Source organism: Chlamydotis macqueenii, chromosome 4 (assembly GCF_036417535.1).
Source record: "Chlamydotis macqueenii isolate bChlMac1 chromosome 4, bChlMac1.mat, whole genome shotgun sequence".
NCBI lineage: Eukaryota > Metazoa > Chordata > Aves > Otidiformes > Otididae > Chlamydotis > Chlamydotis macqueenii.
This window is the reverse complement of record NC_141559.1, coordinates 24,100,989-24,116,052: the sequence shown is the minus strand read 5'-3', so window position 1 is coordinate 24,116,052 and position 15,064 is coordinate 24,100,989. Positions and strand designations below refer to the sequence as shown.

The window sequence follows — 15,064 nt, the reverse complement described above, 5'->3', positions numbered from 1 at the left end:
GGCGCCATGCTGACAGCAGTGGGCTGAACTGTGCTCCCCCTCCCCCAGCAACACTAGTTTAAAGCCCTCCGGACGAGCCTGGCAAGTCTCTGTCCAAACACACTCTTCCCCCTCTTGGTTAGGTGCACGCCATCCGCCCCTAGCAGCCCGGGCTTCTCAAAGCACGCCCCGTGATCCAGATACCCAAAGCCCTGGCTGTAGCACCACTCCCTGAGCCATTACCAAAGCAAACAACGGTTTCTGCCATTTAACAAGATGGTCATGAAGAAAAGAAATAAGACTGAAAAAAAGCCTGTGCCTCTGCCTCTACCTTTCTGACCTTCCCTCTGAAAAGAAAAAGCAAGTCTTCATTTTCTGTCAGTCCTCTCTTCCTTCCATATTACAGTGTAAAGAAATTGGTTGGTGGACATCAACAAGGCACCTACAGCTACAGAAGATTAAATTCTTACTATTTTCCCCCTTCAAGCTTTTATTCAGTTAGTAAAAGGGTTCCCTAAGTTCTGCTCTGTTTTTACAGCCAGTGTCACAGAAGTTGGTTCTAATATTGCTCATCAGAGCGTACACCACGACCTGAGCAACAGCAAAACAGTCATTCAAACACACAGAGTACTCTGTGCTGGGTAAAGTTCACAGCAGCTGTTTGAATCCCAGAATGACATCTGAGAGGAGTGCCATAAATAACGAGATCACATGGAACCTCCCATTGCACAACCAACATACATCTTTCCTGCTCAGGAATTTATGCTTCACATCCTATGCTGTCAGTCAAGAGCATATTACAAACTATGTTTTCAGGATAATCCAGAGGATATTTTGGAAAGTAATACACCCCTCCTGCCAGCCCAGTCTTTTCAAAATACTCATTCTATTCCATTACAAAAAAGTAAACGTTTTTATAATCTTGTCCAAATCGTGGTCTTTCTTGGGAGCAAGCTATACACGTGCCTTTTATACATCACGGATGTCCAAAACCAGTTCCAGCAAGTCTGACAGTCCGACAAAAACTGAAGGAGACTGTAGACTCAGGATCTAAGTTCTTCTTCAGATGTAAGGTATTTTCTCAGACTCAAATTTCTCTTGAGCAGCAAGATTTTTTAAGATTTTTAATTCATTTTACTGTTAAGACTAAAATTAAACCCAGTTCTCCTAAAACATCTAATTCCTAGGCCTTTGCAAGGGGAGAATCACTTTTCCAAGCAGTGTCTATCTACAATTGAGAAAGAAGCTATACAGCTATTTTATAATATTGAGGGCTTTTTTTTTTCTTTTTATGGAGTTTTGCCACAAATTGCTTTCGAGGGCTTGGTTCAGAAATTCCAAATTCAGTTTATTGTTTTTCTCACTGAGAACTAACTCCTTTTAACAATTCTGTTAATATTGGAGTTCGGAGTTGTTTTTATTAAAGTAACACCCAGAGTTCAGATATTCCATAAAAAGATCAGAAATTATTTTTATTAAAGTAACACCCAAAGCTTAGACATTCCTTGCAAAAATCAGGCAAAGCACCTTCATTCTTAAAAAGGTTCTTAGCCTTTTCCTTGTAAACGCAGATTTCATAGAGGCAACTGAGCACTGACAAGTTTTATCAGGTTTTTTGGTTTTTTTTTCTTTCCAAAGAGTTGGGAAAAAAAAATTATTAAAGCAGGATTTTTCCTACCTAAAAAAATCCTGAGTCTTTTGCTCTTAACATGATATGGGGTTTTCTTTTCCTCCTTCCTTCTTGTCTTCTGTTATGGAAGAAGCAGCAGCAATTTCCACTCCTCGATGTCAGATTCCTCATGAGACATTTGCACTGTTTTTGGGGTGTCCTGCCAGCAGTCAACATCTCTGGTCATACTCAGTATCTGTCCCTTAGCCAGAAGGGAGTCCTGCCGGCACAGGCAACACCAATTTCTGATGGAGCTTGTCAAGACTACAAGAAACTTGTTCTTAGCCCGTAACTCTTATGCTGCAACAGAAACAGGTCTGCAAAGTAAAGGATCTTACCTCTATTCTCAGGGGCCTGAGGCAAAGAAACCTTCTGCTCTTCAGCGGCAGCTCTGTCTCAAGGACAAGATCAAGTGCTGCCTTTTTGAGCGACTATGTTATAAATTAGGTGACATCAACCAGGTTCCTTACCATGACTAAAACATGGTTTAAGTGTTTGGAGAGAAAAAGGAATGCCTTTTGATCACTACTTCTGATTTGGAGCGTAAGCAATCGTGACTGAATAGTGCACTCCGTCAGCGAGCCTCCTCCAAACGCTATTGTTCCTTAGGCATAACAGGCCAAAGACATCATGGAGTTAATAACACGTTTTCCAACAAGGTGCTCCTTCCCCGTTGAAGAAGGCACGTAGTGACAATTTTCAGTCTCTTTAATGTAGAAATTAGGGACAGGGCAAAATCATAGAATCATAGAATGGTTAGGGTTGGAAGGGACCTTCAAAGGTCATCTTTTCAATTCCTCCAAAAGACAGGTTAAGTTGCAACATACCCACCTTTCTCTCTGCAGCGTGTATAATTTCAGCTTGCTCAATAGCAGCGGCACTCCTGAATTCAGGAGGACTTTAAAAGGAGCAATTATGCTCACGGAAGTAAGCTAACGTGAATAAACTGCCCAGGTAACAGGGAGACATTCCAGAGCCCTGTGCTGTCACCAGGCTTTTGGCCAATGCTTCTTAATCATATATGCAAAATGCAAATTACAGAAAGATTAATCGTAGGTTAGAATATTCTCAATGAATAATTTTGCATTGCACTGAAGAAGCTTCCCCACAAACCATACTTGGATGAGGGCACTGGGATCTTCTCCCCGTTTTCAGAACTTCTACTGGTGTCAGCGGTACAGGTGGTACAGCAAAGGCCTCCCCTGTGTGTCTTCTTGACAAATTAGGCAGTTTTGGAAGGGAAGTTTGAGAGCAAGTTTAGCACCACCCAAGCATCATGCTGCTGAAATTCGTAACTCTTATGGCTATAACGCACCACAGCAGCTGCTACAGGCTATGTTCTCATCTGGGCTCAGCCAGCACGTGCCAGTTCATACTACCCAGACATGTAACACTGGACTGAATCTCAAAATGCTCATGGCACAGGGGACGATATTTTCACAACAAGGCCCACAGAGTTTAGAACATCTTCAGCTTTAAACACAGCCACACTCATAGCTTAGAAATATTTAACACCCTCTTGAGCCTTGTCACAGAATTTACAAAGCTGTCTGAAAAGCTTTGATCATTTGTGCAGCACGGAGTATAAAACCTAGCCAGTCACATTTTAATTATGAGAAGAGAGAGAACTTTTCCACCACTTAACAGAAGATTATAGTTTTTCCATAAGATTATAATCTCATAGTTGTAACTTTATCTGAAGACTGCATTTACAAAGATCTCACTGTTCAGTAGCTCCCATGGATGCAACAGAGTGGTCAGATTCTCAAAAACATCCGTGTTATAATTAAGAGCAACTTGTTAATGCTTTTTTGCAGTACCTTGTGGATACAAAATTTTAACTGCTTTGAATGCCTTCCCTCACACGTTTTGTTTGACCAGACACCACTAAATCTACGTATCATAATAGCTTTTAAAACAGTATTGGGTAAGCTAGAAAGATTTCCCTCTGTACAGCATTCTCAAAAATAAACGCAACTAAAGATAACTTTGACACAGCTTTTTTAAAGGTCATAGGCTTTTCCCATCCAAGGCATCTAATAATTCAGCATGAACAAAGTTCCACAAGAGTTTAAGAATCCGTTCCTGTGCTTTGCTACAAGCCCCACTACAGTGAATGAACGCTAAAAAATAGATCTATTGTCACTAATCTATCTGCCTTTGCTTTTACGAATTGATCTTTCACTATCAATTAAAGAAAGCACTTTTTTTCCTACATGCAATATCATGAATTAACAGGTAAAAATCACTGCAGAAAACTGAGGTAAAGTTTCAAAAGCTGACTGCACCTTCCGTCCCAAAGCATACTTGTAGGGTAAAACTGAAACACAAAAACCCCAACAAAGCAGGGTATGGTTTTGCTGGGGCAGAACTTCAATAGCTGCACTTGAGTCAGGAAAACAAACCGCGATGTGCCCTTCACTCACAGCTCAAGCAGCATTCTTCTAATACACTAGTAAATGCAAAAGGTACATGGCCTGGAAAAGCTTTTGCTTTTGCTTCTCCTTAGACATGTTTTGTCTCAACAATTAAGTTTCTAAGATACCTGTGCCACTACCTCAGGTCCATGAATACAAGCGGAGCTGCAAGCCGCTCGAGATTTCTAAGCGCTTCACGGTACTTCCAGCTCAGCTGAGAGAAAAATTGTAAAAATTATTAGCTACAGACGGCTGGGTTTAGTGAACTGGGAAAGAACGGGTTCATTTTGACCTGCTGCTTTATTGAAGCGCATGGAGCCGCGGGTGGCTGTTGAGGACAGCAGCCCCGGCGAGCGTTACGGCAGGTGCGCCATTAGAGGGGATCCGTCCCGGCGCCGTCCGTTCCCGGGCTGGCCGCTCGGGTGGGCAGGGCCGGCAGGAAGGAGGGGCCGAACTCTCGGGACAAGGCTGCGGCGCCCGCGGGGTGAAGCCGGGCTTAGGGCGCGAAGAGGACGCAGGAGAAAGCCCGCCCGGCCCAGCGGCACGCGGCCTGACCCCAAGCCTCAAGCGGAGCCGGAGGCGGTCCCCGTCCCCGCTCCCACTCCCACCCGCGCTTTCTCCTCGCGCGGCCCCTTCCCGCCTCACAACGGCCCCCGCACGCCACCGCCGGTGAGGCGCCCCCCTCCCTGCTGCGCGAGGGGAGGCGCGGAGGCGAGGCGCCCCTGCGCGCGTGCCCCGCCGCGGCCCCACTCACCGCCCGGCGGGCGCCCTGCAAGCAGCGGCGACAACGGCTGCAGCGGCGGCAACGGCAGCCGGCGCGGCCCGGAGGCGGAAACGGCGGCGGAAGCAAGTGAGGTCGGCGCGGGGAGGGGAGAAGGGTGCCGCTTCCGGTCGCGAGGCGCCGGGACAGCACTCGTGCCCGGGGAGGTCGGGGAGAGGTGGGTGCCTGTCCCGTCCGGGTACCGCTGGGTAACGGGGAGAGGACGCGGAGCCGGACCTTCGTACACCGGAGGAAGGAGAAGGCAGCGGGAGGAGGCCGGGCAGCGCCGCCGAGCTGCCGGCAGGCCCGGGGTTTCCCGGATCTCCTCGCCCTTCCTCCTTCGAACGGCGCTTCCTCCGCCAGCCCTCGGCCCCGCGGAGCCACACTTCGGCTTTTCTCGGTTCCACGCGGGGAAGCTGTCAAAGGGAGCCCTCGGCGCGGGCGGCGGGGGTGCCAGGCTTCACCCAAAGGAACCCTTCTCCCGCAGCAAACCCCCTCAGCCACCTCCCGCCACCATCAGTGCAGCCCAGATCACCCTGCGGACACTGAAATAGAGATAATTTCAATATAATAAAGAAGATTTGGTGAACAAAGCCAAGTTTCCTCATATCTGAATGGAACTGCAGTGCCATTTACCACTGCTACAAGAATTAATATCATTTTAGCACAGAATTGGAAAACAACCCTCTTTCTGGGCATATACTTCCAGCTCCCTGTGCTGTTTGTTAGCATTCTGTATCCCACTCAGCCTACTAAAGTCACGTAAAGATAGGAATTACAGCATGATACATCTTCAAGTAGTTATCATAATTAGATGCTTTTATTAAGTGATTTCTGCAGTATTCTTTAAATCAACTTATTTTGTCATTTACCTAGGAAGAAAAAAGTAACTGGGGTGTGATGTCTCTTCTGGATAAGCAGTGATCTTTCTGTTTATGCAAATTTTTATATACAATCCCATTCGTTAAAGCAATTTGACTAAATTATGCTAACCACCTTTGCTATCAACATTGTAGTATTGGCCCTAAGTGTCTTCTAGATAGGCAGTTCACTGTGTAAACTCTCCGTTTAGAGTTTCTCCAGGAAAGGTTCACAGTATTGCATACGCAACCCCCACATAAAGACAGAGAGCAGGCTCTCAGAGCTGCTCACCTTCACTAGGCAGTAAGGTCACGGTATCTTCATTCACATGTACTGAATGCATTCAGCAAATTCAGCAATGTGTGATCAAGGAACAAAAGGGTTTCCAGGCAGACAGGTACTGCCTTGCTTTCTCTAGGGTGCTGTTACTAAATCATAGGCAGCTGTTACTGGCTGATTTCCAAGGTGGCGGCAGAGAAATAATTTAAAATACTGGTTAGACTGCACTTCTCTGCCCTCAGAGATTTCTCTGAGCAGGTCTGCCCTGTGTTTCACTATGCAATCGGTTTACTTCACTATGCAATCGGCTCAGAGAAAAGCTACTGCGAGCAAAGTTTTGAGGAGAGTCCCCTTCCTTTCCCTCTTGCCTTCAGCTATGTATCAATTAAGAGGCACTGAAAATAGCTCCACGCTGACTCTTTATCATCAGTACTGGAAATATGTCCTGAGTTCCTACAATTGTGGGCTTCATTCCACCGAGAGCTGTACGCTTTCAGTCTGTTTTGATGGCTGCTGCTGTTCATACTTCCTTGCTGAAAAAAAGAAACACTGATCAACACCAATTATACAGTTTATTATATACATGTATGTATATGTCTGTGCATGTATACATACCTGTATATATGCATGTATAAATATGATAACAATCAAGAAATAGACTTAAGGTTAGAGAACGTAATTTCACCACAAGGGGAAGTTTCAGTCACTGCGTGGAGCTAGTCCTTTAGAATGTGGCCTTTGAAAGGCTGAACAATAGGTTCATAGCAAAATGTCAGGAAATTAATGGCAAAGAACTATGATTCCATTTAGGTCCTTTCATTTGAGAAAAAAATTAAAGACTCTGGCTTCAGAAGTACTATTCCAGATGACCTGAACGACTCATTAGTCACACGGTTGGTCTCCACATCACTCATCTCCTCCACAGTATACAAGCCACAAGCTAACAAGCACATTGACTTCAAAATTAACCAGGTTAAAGGGAGATCAGAGTTGTGTGTGGTGGAACAAACGCCAACAACTAATGCCAGCAAGCACTCCCCTGTAGGAAGCTCACGCTTCTTTGTTCCTACAGAATGCATTGGCCTAGTTTAAGACTCTTTACATTAAATCTTAACATTTAAAAGGTGGTTTTAACTCATTAAGTATTTCTTGCCCATATTGCCTCTAGGCGTGCATGTACGGCAGATGTGAAGCAAGTACAGGTGTTTCTCTGAATTGGACCTCTGGAATATCAGAGGCACAGGGCTCTTTCCTACCATCATCCTAACCTTCAACATTAAGGTGGGAGCGGCAACACTTGTTGGTACAGTGAAATTCTCATTTATTTTCAATGTATGAAGTAGAATTACCCGTGATCCCACAGTCCTCTCAACTTTTACAAATCCATTCACGTTTTGACAATATTCAGATATTCCCAGCTCTTTTTAACTTCAACATCGGATTTGTTTTGACAGCTAGCAAAGAATCGTACAGCCGCTGCCTCAGGCCTCAATCCTGTGACTCACGCGCCTGCAGAACCCCCCTTGCAGGGTGCTGCAGGACCGGGGCTCCTTCCCAGTGTCACCACCACAGGAGGACAGGCAGGGTCGAGGGCAGCCCCGCAGGAACCGTTCCCAGTAACCCACGGGCCCAGAGGAGCTCCCTCTTTCCTCCCACTTACCAAGGGAGTACATCTCCAGCTGCTGCCGCAAGCGGATCTTCTTCATGCTGTCGTAGAAGTTAGGCTCGGGCGGCGTCTCGGCGGCCGGGGGCAGGGTGAAGATGCGCATGATCCGCCTCTTGTTCCTGCGAGGGAGGTGAGGCGCTAAAGAGGCCCGGCCCGGCCCGGCCCGGCCCGGCCCGCTGCACGTGGAGCCGGCGCAGCCGCTTCCCGGCGGGAGCCCTCGCCCCGCCCCCCCATGCCGTTCCCCCCCCGCCCCGCTGCCGCCCCTCACCGCCGGGCGTAGACGAGGAGGGCAAGGCTGGCCAGCACCACCAGCAGGTAGACGTTGGTCGCCTCGTTCCATGCCTCATGCACCGAGTAGTCGATGGCGCCGCTGTCGCCTAGCGCCGCTGAGCCACCGCCCGCCCCCACGGCCGCCGCCGCCATGGAGAGCGGCCGTTGGGGGCCGGCCGTTAGGGGCGGCCCCTTGGCGGTGCGCGGGCGGGCGGTAGGAAGTGACGTCAGGGGAGCTGTCGGGGCCGGTGTGAGGTGCTGCGTGTCGGCATTCCTGCTGCCGTTGGGGTGGCCCGGAGGGAACGCCGTGAGGGCCTCGGGCCGCTCCACCCCCGTATCCTCCACACGCTTTTATGTCCCATCTAGGTACCGGTCCCTAGGGGAGGGGGCAGAAATAGGTGACGTAAGAAATAAATTTTTTACAATGAGGGTGGTGGAATACTGGAACAGGTTGCCCAGAGGGGTGGTAGATGCCCCATCCCTGGAAACGTTCAAGGCCAGGCTGGATGGGGCCCTGAGCAGCCAGATCTGGTTGGAGATGTTTCTGCTCCTTGCAGGGGGGTTGGACTAGATGACCTTTGAAGGTTCCTTCCAACCCTACCTGTTCTATGATTCTATGACAATTTCTCTCCCAGGGGGTGCAGGCACAGGGGATATAACAGTCTTTTTGTTTTCACGGTGCCAGCGTCTAGGGGAAGTACACAGGTGGGTAGAGGGCCAGAAGAGGTGTGAATTCGGCAGCTCTGAAAGCCTGGCAAGCATGGAGTCAAAAGCACCGTCACTCGCCTGAGCTGGTGCTCGCTTTGTGGCAGTGGAATCATGTGGGATGTAGCTCAGCAGTACCTGGTGTCAAGATAAAAAGAAGTTCAGGTTGTCACGAGCTTTCACTTTTCACACAGGAACTAATTTGACAGTTTAGGTTGTCAAAATAGAAACAGCACTTTCTGAAAAATCTTGCTGCCTCTTTTTTTTTGTGTGCCAAAATGGGAGTTGCTGGATATTCAGACACTGGGGCAACACAGATTACTCCTATGCTCCATATGCTCCAGATGCCAAAAAGCACAGTTCTAGGATTATGCTTTGCCAGAAAAGGTGGAGCAGAGCGAGCATTTTTTGAAAAGTTGTCTGAACTGCTTAATGAGATGCAGATTAAGTAGACAGAGGATGTTCTAACACACACATACACATCATCCACATACATACTCTTTTTTTTTTTTTTTTTTTTTTTGTACTACCTGATGTGGCATGTTTGAGCTACATGATGGATTAGGCATTCTGTCCTTCATCTTCTCCTGTTTCTTTCTATCCACCTCTGGCCCTGATATTTACTTTTAACATATTTGCCTTCAGATACTAGAACTACTATAATGTAGACATTATAGATATGGTTCATCTCTCTTTGCTTTATGCGTATTTCAGGTTTGTGCTTATGTTGCAGTTATTTGTCTTCACCGTTTATTAGACAATAAGGAGAAAAAAAAAGTAATTTTTATAGCATGATTTATATAACATACGTCAAACATTCAGAATTAGTCCTTCTATGCCCAGGAAGTGCTCTGATCCCGTACTGAGTAGAGGGAGTCTAGACGCCTCACTTGGATGGCACTTGCTTTGCAAACGTCCAACCAGCCTGGGGAAACTCTGTCCTTTAGGGAGCCATTTTCTCCCTGCAAGATGTGCCAAGTCATTCTCTTTTCATGCTGTGGAACAGATTAATTTTAAGAGGCCTCAGATCAGGACATAAGCATATAAGTGAAAATGACAAGATTAAAAGAAAAAAAAAACAAAACTAAGGTGCTGTTGTAATGAGAAAAGTTCCTTGCCCCACATGGTGTGGGAAAGAAGAATAGAACAGCAATTAGACATAATTCTAGGTCATTACGTTGGGACGGCACCCATGCAGAGAACTGTGGAAACCACTAAGAGAAAAAGAAAAAAAAGACTCTGTCACTTATGCTACATGACACAAGACAGTTAATTAAGCATGGTTTCACAGGGATTTTAAACAGTTTCTCATGAAGTCGAGGGTTTTTTTTTTCTTTTTTAATATGTTGAACTTTTCTGCTAACAGGCCTGACAAAAAAAGCATTACACATCTGTGGAAGAATAGTGCAAAGAGTAAACATAAGTAATTTGAGTGCTCTTTATATTTCACTACTAGCTCTAGACCTCAGTTGAGATCGGACTGCCTTGTATGGGGTGTAGAGAAGCTGTATTCCAGCTGTATATAAAGGCACTTTTTGCATGAACCCTGCAGGTCTGCTCCAGCCAACCCAGGAAGGGGCTGGAATGCCCCAGAACTCTGCACCCAGGTTCTCATCCACAGGAAGCCAAGGCCTGCATCCACAAAACATGAATTCAGGTCTCGAGGTTTTGTCTGCAGCCTCCAGGATGCAGGAATAGACTCTGCCTCACTCAGCCGGTGCCTGATTTGTTTGATTTAATAAATGCTCTATTTAAGGCTCAGATAATCCACTCCTCCCCAACCTAGAAGACAGGCAGGGAGAGATTCTCTTCCCCCACATACCCCTATGAAGTTAGCAAATGTTAAGCAGCGGGTAGGACAGGGTTAGGTTGAGGAGCACAACATCTGGCGCTGCAGTGAGTGTGACAGCCTTGCAAACCTGAGAAAAAGAAGGGATGTCCCACTTGCTGGCCTGTAGCAACAGAAGTTCTGGGGATGTAGGCCTTCTGCGTGACTTCCTTGAGGAATCTGGTTCAAATACAAAAATTGGTTGACTCTTAAGCCTAGGTTAGCTTGTCGTGGTACATTGTTGTTTCCTTTTATAGCTTGGGCTTTAGTTTCAGTCTTAGGCTCCTTAAGCACCTTCAGAAACAGGAATGCAAGCTCCGGTTGGATTTGATCAGAGCAAAGTCAGGCTTTGCAGTTGTCGCTGCATGCACAGGAAGTGGTGTGACCTGTCTGTGTAGATTATGTAGCATATTTATTTGTAGCTTGGATGAGCTGGGATGGGATAACCAATGCTTGTGTATGTTGTTAATGCATGAGGGCATCAGGTGTTTTCTATTTTCTCATACTAAAGTTGCTTGTAGGCAAAGGACTGTCATTTTATGCCGTGCCTGTATAGCATCTGACCTCCAGGATTCTGGCCTGTGACCAAAGCATGTAAGCACCAAACAAATAATATGTAATAATAATATATGGTATTGGCATAAGCTATTCTGGCAAAACATAACTAATGGGGACCCAAGCTTAGTGGCTAGATTTTCAACATTACACAGTAGCAAATAAGCCTGGGGAGTTTCAGCTATGGGTCAGACACAAGCCCTCACAGGAACCAGCTCTTAGAGAGAAAAACATGTATCTATGTGGTTTAATTAAAAAAAAAAAATCCCAACTTTTACAAAAGTGCAAACTTTGTTCATTCCACAAAGAAATCTAGTGTGTACTGGATAAAAGCATCCACTTCAGTCCCATACATTTAGCAAGAGAATTGCTGAAGAGAGTCTTCCAGCTCTACAAGGAAAGACTTCACTTTCCAAAAGTCCTTAGCATCCAGCAACTACTGCAAATTTCACTGAAAGCTGCTGAATATTATAAGTTTTGAATATCCAGTTACTTCATATCAAAAATGGGAAAGCTGGAATTTAACAGCAAGCTTGTTCTTTTGAAAATATGGCCAAAGAATCTCTGTGTGTCTCTCTGTCTCTCTATATATAATTTTTAATGGATCATCATATGAATTGCATCATATTTGAGATGTCATGGCAGTCCGGTGAGGTTCCCAAGAACTGGAAAAGGGGAACCATAACCCTCATTTTTTAAAAGTGAAAAAAGGAAGACCTGGGGATCTATAGGCTGGTCAGTCTCACATCTGTACCTGGCAAGGTCATGGAGCAGATTCTTCTAGAAACCATGCTAAGGCACATGAAATATAAGGAGGTGACTGGTGACAGCCAACATGGCTTCACTAGGGGCAAATCATGCCTGACCAATTTGGTAGCCTTCTGTGATGGGGTTACAGCATTAGTGGACAAGGGACGACCAACTGACATAATCTACCTGGACTTTTGCAAAGCATTTGACACTGTCCCACTCTAAACTAGAGAAACACGGATTTGACAGGTGGACCACTCCATAGATAAGGAATTGGCTGGATGGCCACACTCAAAGGGTTGCTGTCAACGGCTCAATGTCCAAGTGGAGATTGGTGACGAGTGGCATTCCTCGGGGGTCGGTATTGGGACTGGCCCTGTTAAACATCTTTGTTGGCCACATGGACAGTGGGAGTGAGTGCACCCTCAGCAAGTTCGCTGACAACACCAAGCTGTCTGGTGCCGTTGACATGGTGGAGGGAAGGGATGCCATCTGGAGGGACCCTGACAGGCTGGAGAGGTAGGCCCATGAGAACCTCATGAAATTCCACAAGGCCAAGTGCAAGGTCCTGCACATGGGTTGGGGCAATGCCAAGCACAAATACAGGCCGGGCGGGGAATGGATTGAGAGCAGCCCCGAGGAGAAGGGTACTAGTGGACGAAAAGCTCAACATGAGCTGGCAATGTGCGCTTGCAGCCCAGAAAGACAACTGCATCCTGGGCTGCATCAAAAGAAGCCTGGCCAGCAGGTTGAGGGAGGTGATTCTGCCCCTCTACTCTGCTCTGGTGAGACCTCACATGCAGTACTGTGTCCAGCTCTGGAGCCCTTAACATAAGAAGGATGTGGACCTGCTGGAGCGAGTCCAGAGGAGGCCCATGAAGATGATCAAAGGGCTGGAGCACTTCTCCTATGAGGACAGGCTGCGAGAGTTGGGGCTGTTCAGCCTGGAGAAGAGAAGGCTCCGGGGAGACGTTATAGCAGCCTTCCAGTACCTAAAGGGGGCTTATAAGAAAGATGAGGAGAAACTTTTTAGCAGGGCCTGTTGTGATAGGACAGGGGGTTTTAAAATAGAAGGAAGCAGATTCAGATTAGATATTAGGAAAAAAAATGTTTACAATGAGGGCGGTAGAACACTGGAACAGGTTGCCCAGAGAGGTGGTAGATGCCCCATCCCTGGAAACGTTCAAGGCCAGGCTGGATGAGGCTCTGAGCAACCTGATCTAGTTGGAGATGTCCCTGCTTCTTGAAGAGGGGTTGGAGTAGATGACCTTTAAAGGTCCCTTCCAACCCAAACTATTCTATGAGTGGCATCCCTCAGGGGTCCGTGCTGGGCCCAGCCCTGTTCAACATCTTTGTCGGCGATATGGACAGTGGGATAGAGTGCACCCTCAGCAAGTTCGCCGATGACACCAAGTTGTGTGGTGCCGTCAACACGCTGGAAGGGAGGGATGCCATCCAGAGGGACCTTGACAGGCTGGAGAGGTGGGCCCGTGCCAACCTCATGAAGTTCAACCAGGCCAAGTGCAAGGTCCTGCACCTGGGTCGTGGCAATCCCAGGCACAAATACAGGCTGGGCGGGGAATGGATTGAGAGCAGCCCTGAGGAGGAGGACTTGGGAGTGCTGGTGGACGAGAAGCTCAACATGAGCAGGCAATGCGCCCTTGCGGCCCAGAAGGCCAACTGCATCCTGGGCTGCATTAAGAGGAGCGTGGCCAGCAGTTCGAGGGAGGTGATTCTGCCCCTCTACTCTGCCCTGGTGAGACCCCACCTGGAGTACTGTGTCCAGTTCTGGAGCCCCCAACACAAGAAGGACATGGACCAGTTGGAGAAGGTCCAGAGGAGGGCCATGAAGATGATGAAAGTGCTGGAGCACCTCTCTTATGAGGACAGGCTGAGAGAGTTGGGGCTGTTCAGCCTGGAGAAGAGGAGGCTCCGGGGAGACCTTATAGTGGTCTTCCAGTACCTCAAGGGGGCCTACAAGAAAGATGGGGAGAGGCTGTTCAGTAGGGCCTGTTGCAATAGGACGAGGGGTAATGGGTTTAAAATAGAGGGGGGTAGATTTAGATTGGAAATTAGGAAAAAATTTTTTACAATGCGAGTTATAGAACACTGGAACAGGTTGCCCAGAAAGGTGGTGGAAGCCCCATCCCTGGAAACGTTCAAGGCCAGGCTGGATGAGGCTCTGAGCAGCCTGATCTAGTTGGGGATGTCCCTGCTCCTTGCAGGGGGGTTGGACTAGATAACCTTTGAAGGTCCCTTCCAACCCTAACCATTCTATGATTCTATGATTCTATGATTCTATGATTTTGAGTTACCCGGAGCTAAACAGAATCAGAAATTGCTGGGACATAAATATCACTGTAATTTTTAATGTATTCACCATTTAATCCTGATAAATACTGGATTACAGACTTCAGAACACAGACTAACAATTATTGGAAATCATGTGGTCATCTCAAGTATACAGTATTTCAATTAAAATAAAACCATAAAATCCTTTTTCTTTTTTAAAAGTACCATCTAGCATATAATTTATTTGGATGAACTGTACATTATATCATGCTAGAAGAACTTGAGAACCACTTTTTTCTTGTTCCCAGGGCCTCCTGACTATTGGTAAGACATTATAGTCATAATGATAGAATCCGTTTACAGTTGCAAATTCAGCCAAATATCTCACAAATTATATTTGGCAAACAGCACTGCCTCTGTTTCACAAAGATAATTATCTGATGTTTTGTTTATGTGGCACCAAAGGAAAATATTGTTTTAGAGCTTGTGACAGAATTTCAAAAAGTTTGTGTGGTATTCTAGACTTCTGATACACTTAATAGTTACCACTCTGTTAGTTACCACTGTAATAGTTACCACTCTACAGTTACCACAGAATAACACAGACTTTAAAAGTATCATTCGAAAAAGAAAAAAAAAAACAAACCTGTTAATTAAATAGGTTATGTCCATTTTATTTCCTCAATGTTTACCCAGACCTACATAGCAGCTGGTGTGGATATGCATGCAATACTTTTTACATCTGATAGTGTCGAATATACAGATGAGTTACTGTAAAGGCTGCTCACCTGTGCAGGATTTAGAGTTATAAGAGTACTTTTAGGATGTAGTCTGAAACCCATGGCAAACAAAGGAAAAAAACGCTGCATCACACTTGAGCCACCTAGAAACCTGCAGCCAGCAGGCAGTTTGGGAAGGAAAACATCGTAGCCTTGACAGTGCTGTTCTTTGGATGACTCTGAGGAGAAAAAGAAAGGAGCAGTGGGTTTGAACTGAATCTGGGACTCTGCTCTGAGACAGGCTGTTTCTGTTC

General features: G+C 46.5%; 2 protein-coding genes across 6 annotated transcripts in view; both read right to left on the bottom strand.

The window, feature by feature from the left end:
• The window catches only part of SLC20A2 (solute carrier family 20 member 2), a 61,131-nt gene extending 56,211 nt beyond the window's left edge, over nucleotides 1-4,920 (bottom strand). For 4 of the 5 annotated variants that reach the window (XM_086747583.1, XM_086747585.1, XM_086747586.1 and 1 more), the window contains exon 1: nucleotides 4,820-4,920. The gene's annotated coding sequence lies outside the window, so the exon portion shown is untranslated. Of the gene's footprint in view, nucleotides 1-4,193; nucleotides 4,280-4,819 lie in introns of all 5 variants that reach the window. The other variant, XM_086747584.1, reaches the window with a different exon arrangement.
• A 703-nt stretch (nucleotides 4,921-5,623) lies between these two features.
• On the bottom strand, nucleotides 5,624-8,093 carry SMIM19 (small integral membrane protein 19). The gene is made up of 3 exons (XM_086747589.1): nucleotides 7,900-8,093; nucleotides 7,626-7,750; nucleotides 5,624-6,498 (listed from the first exon to the last, which is right to left on the bottom strand). The coding sequence occupies exons 1-3, from the start codon at nucleotides 8,052-8,054 to the stop codon at nucleotides 6,434-6,436; spliced, it is 345 nt and encodes a 114-aa protein (XP_086603715.1). The 5' UTR covers nucleotides 8,055-8,093; the 3' UTR covers nucleotides 5,624-6,433.
• Between the last annotated feature and the right edge of the window lie 6,971 nt (nucleotides 8,094-15,064).

Excerpts from the sequence above, each read along its gene's own strand:
- SMIM19 (XM_086747589.1), bottom strand. The coding sequence starts at position 8,054 with ATGGCGGCGGCGGCCGTGGGGGCGGGCGGTGGCTCAGCGGCGCTAGGC. Across the intron at positions 7,751-7,899 it reads CTCCTCGTCTACGCCCGGCG|GAACAAGAGGCGGATCATGC; the intron begins GTGAGGGGCGGC and ends CCTCCCTCGCAG. Across the intron at positions 6,499-7,625 it reads GCTGGAGATGTACTCCCTTG|CAAGGAAGTATGAACAGCAG; the intron begins GTAAGTGGGAGG and ends TCTTTTTTTCAG.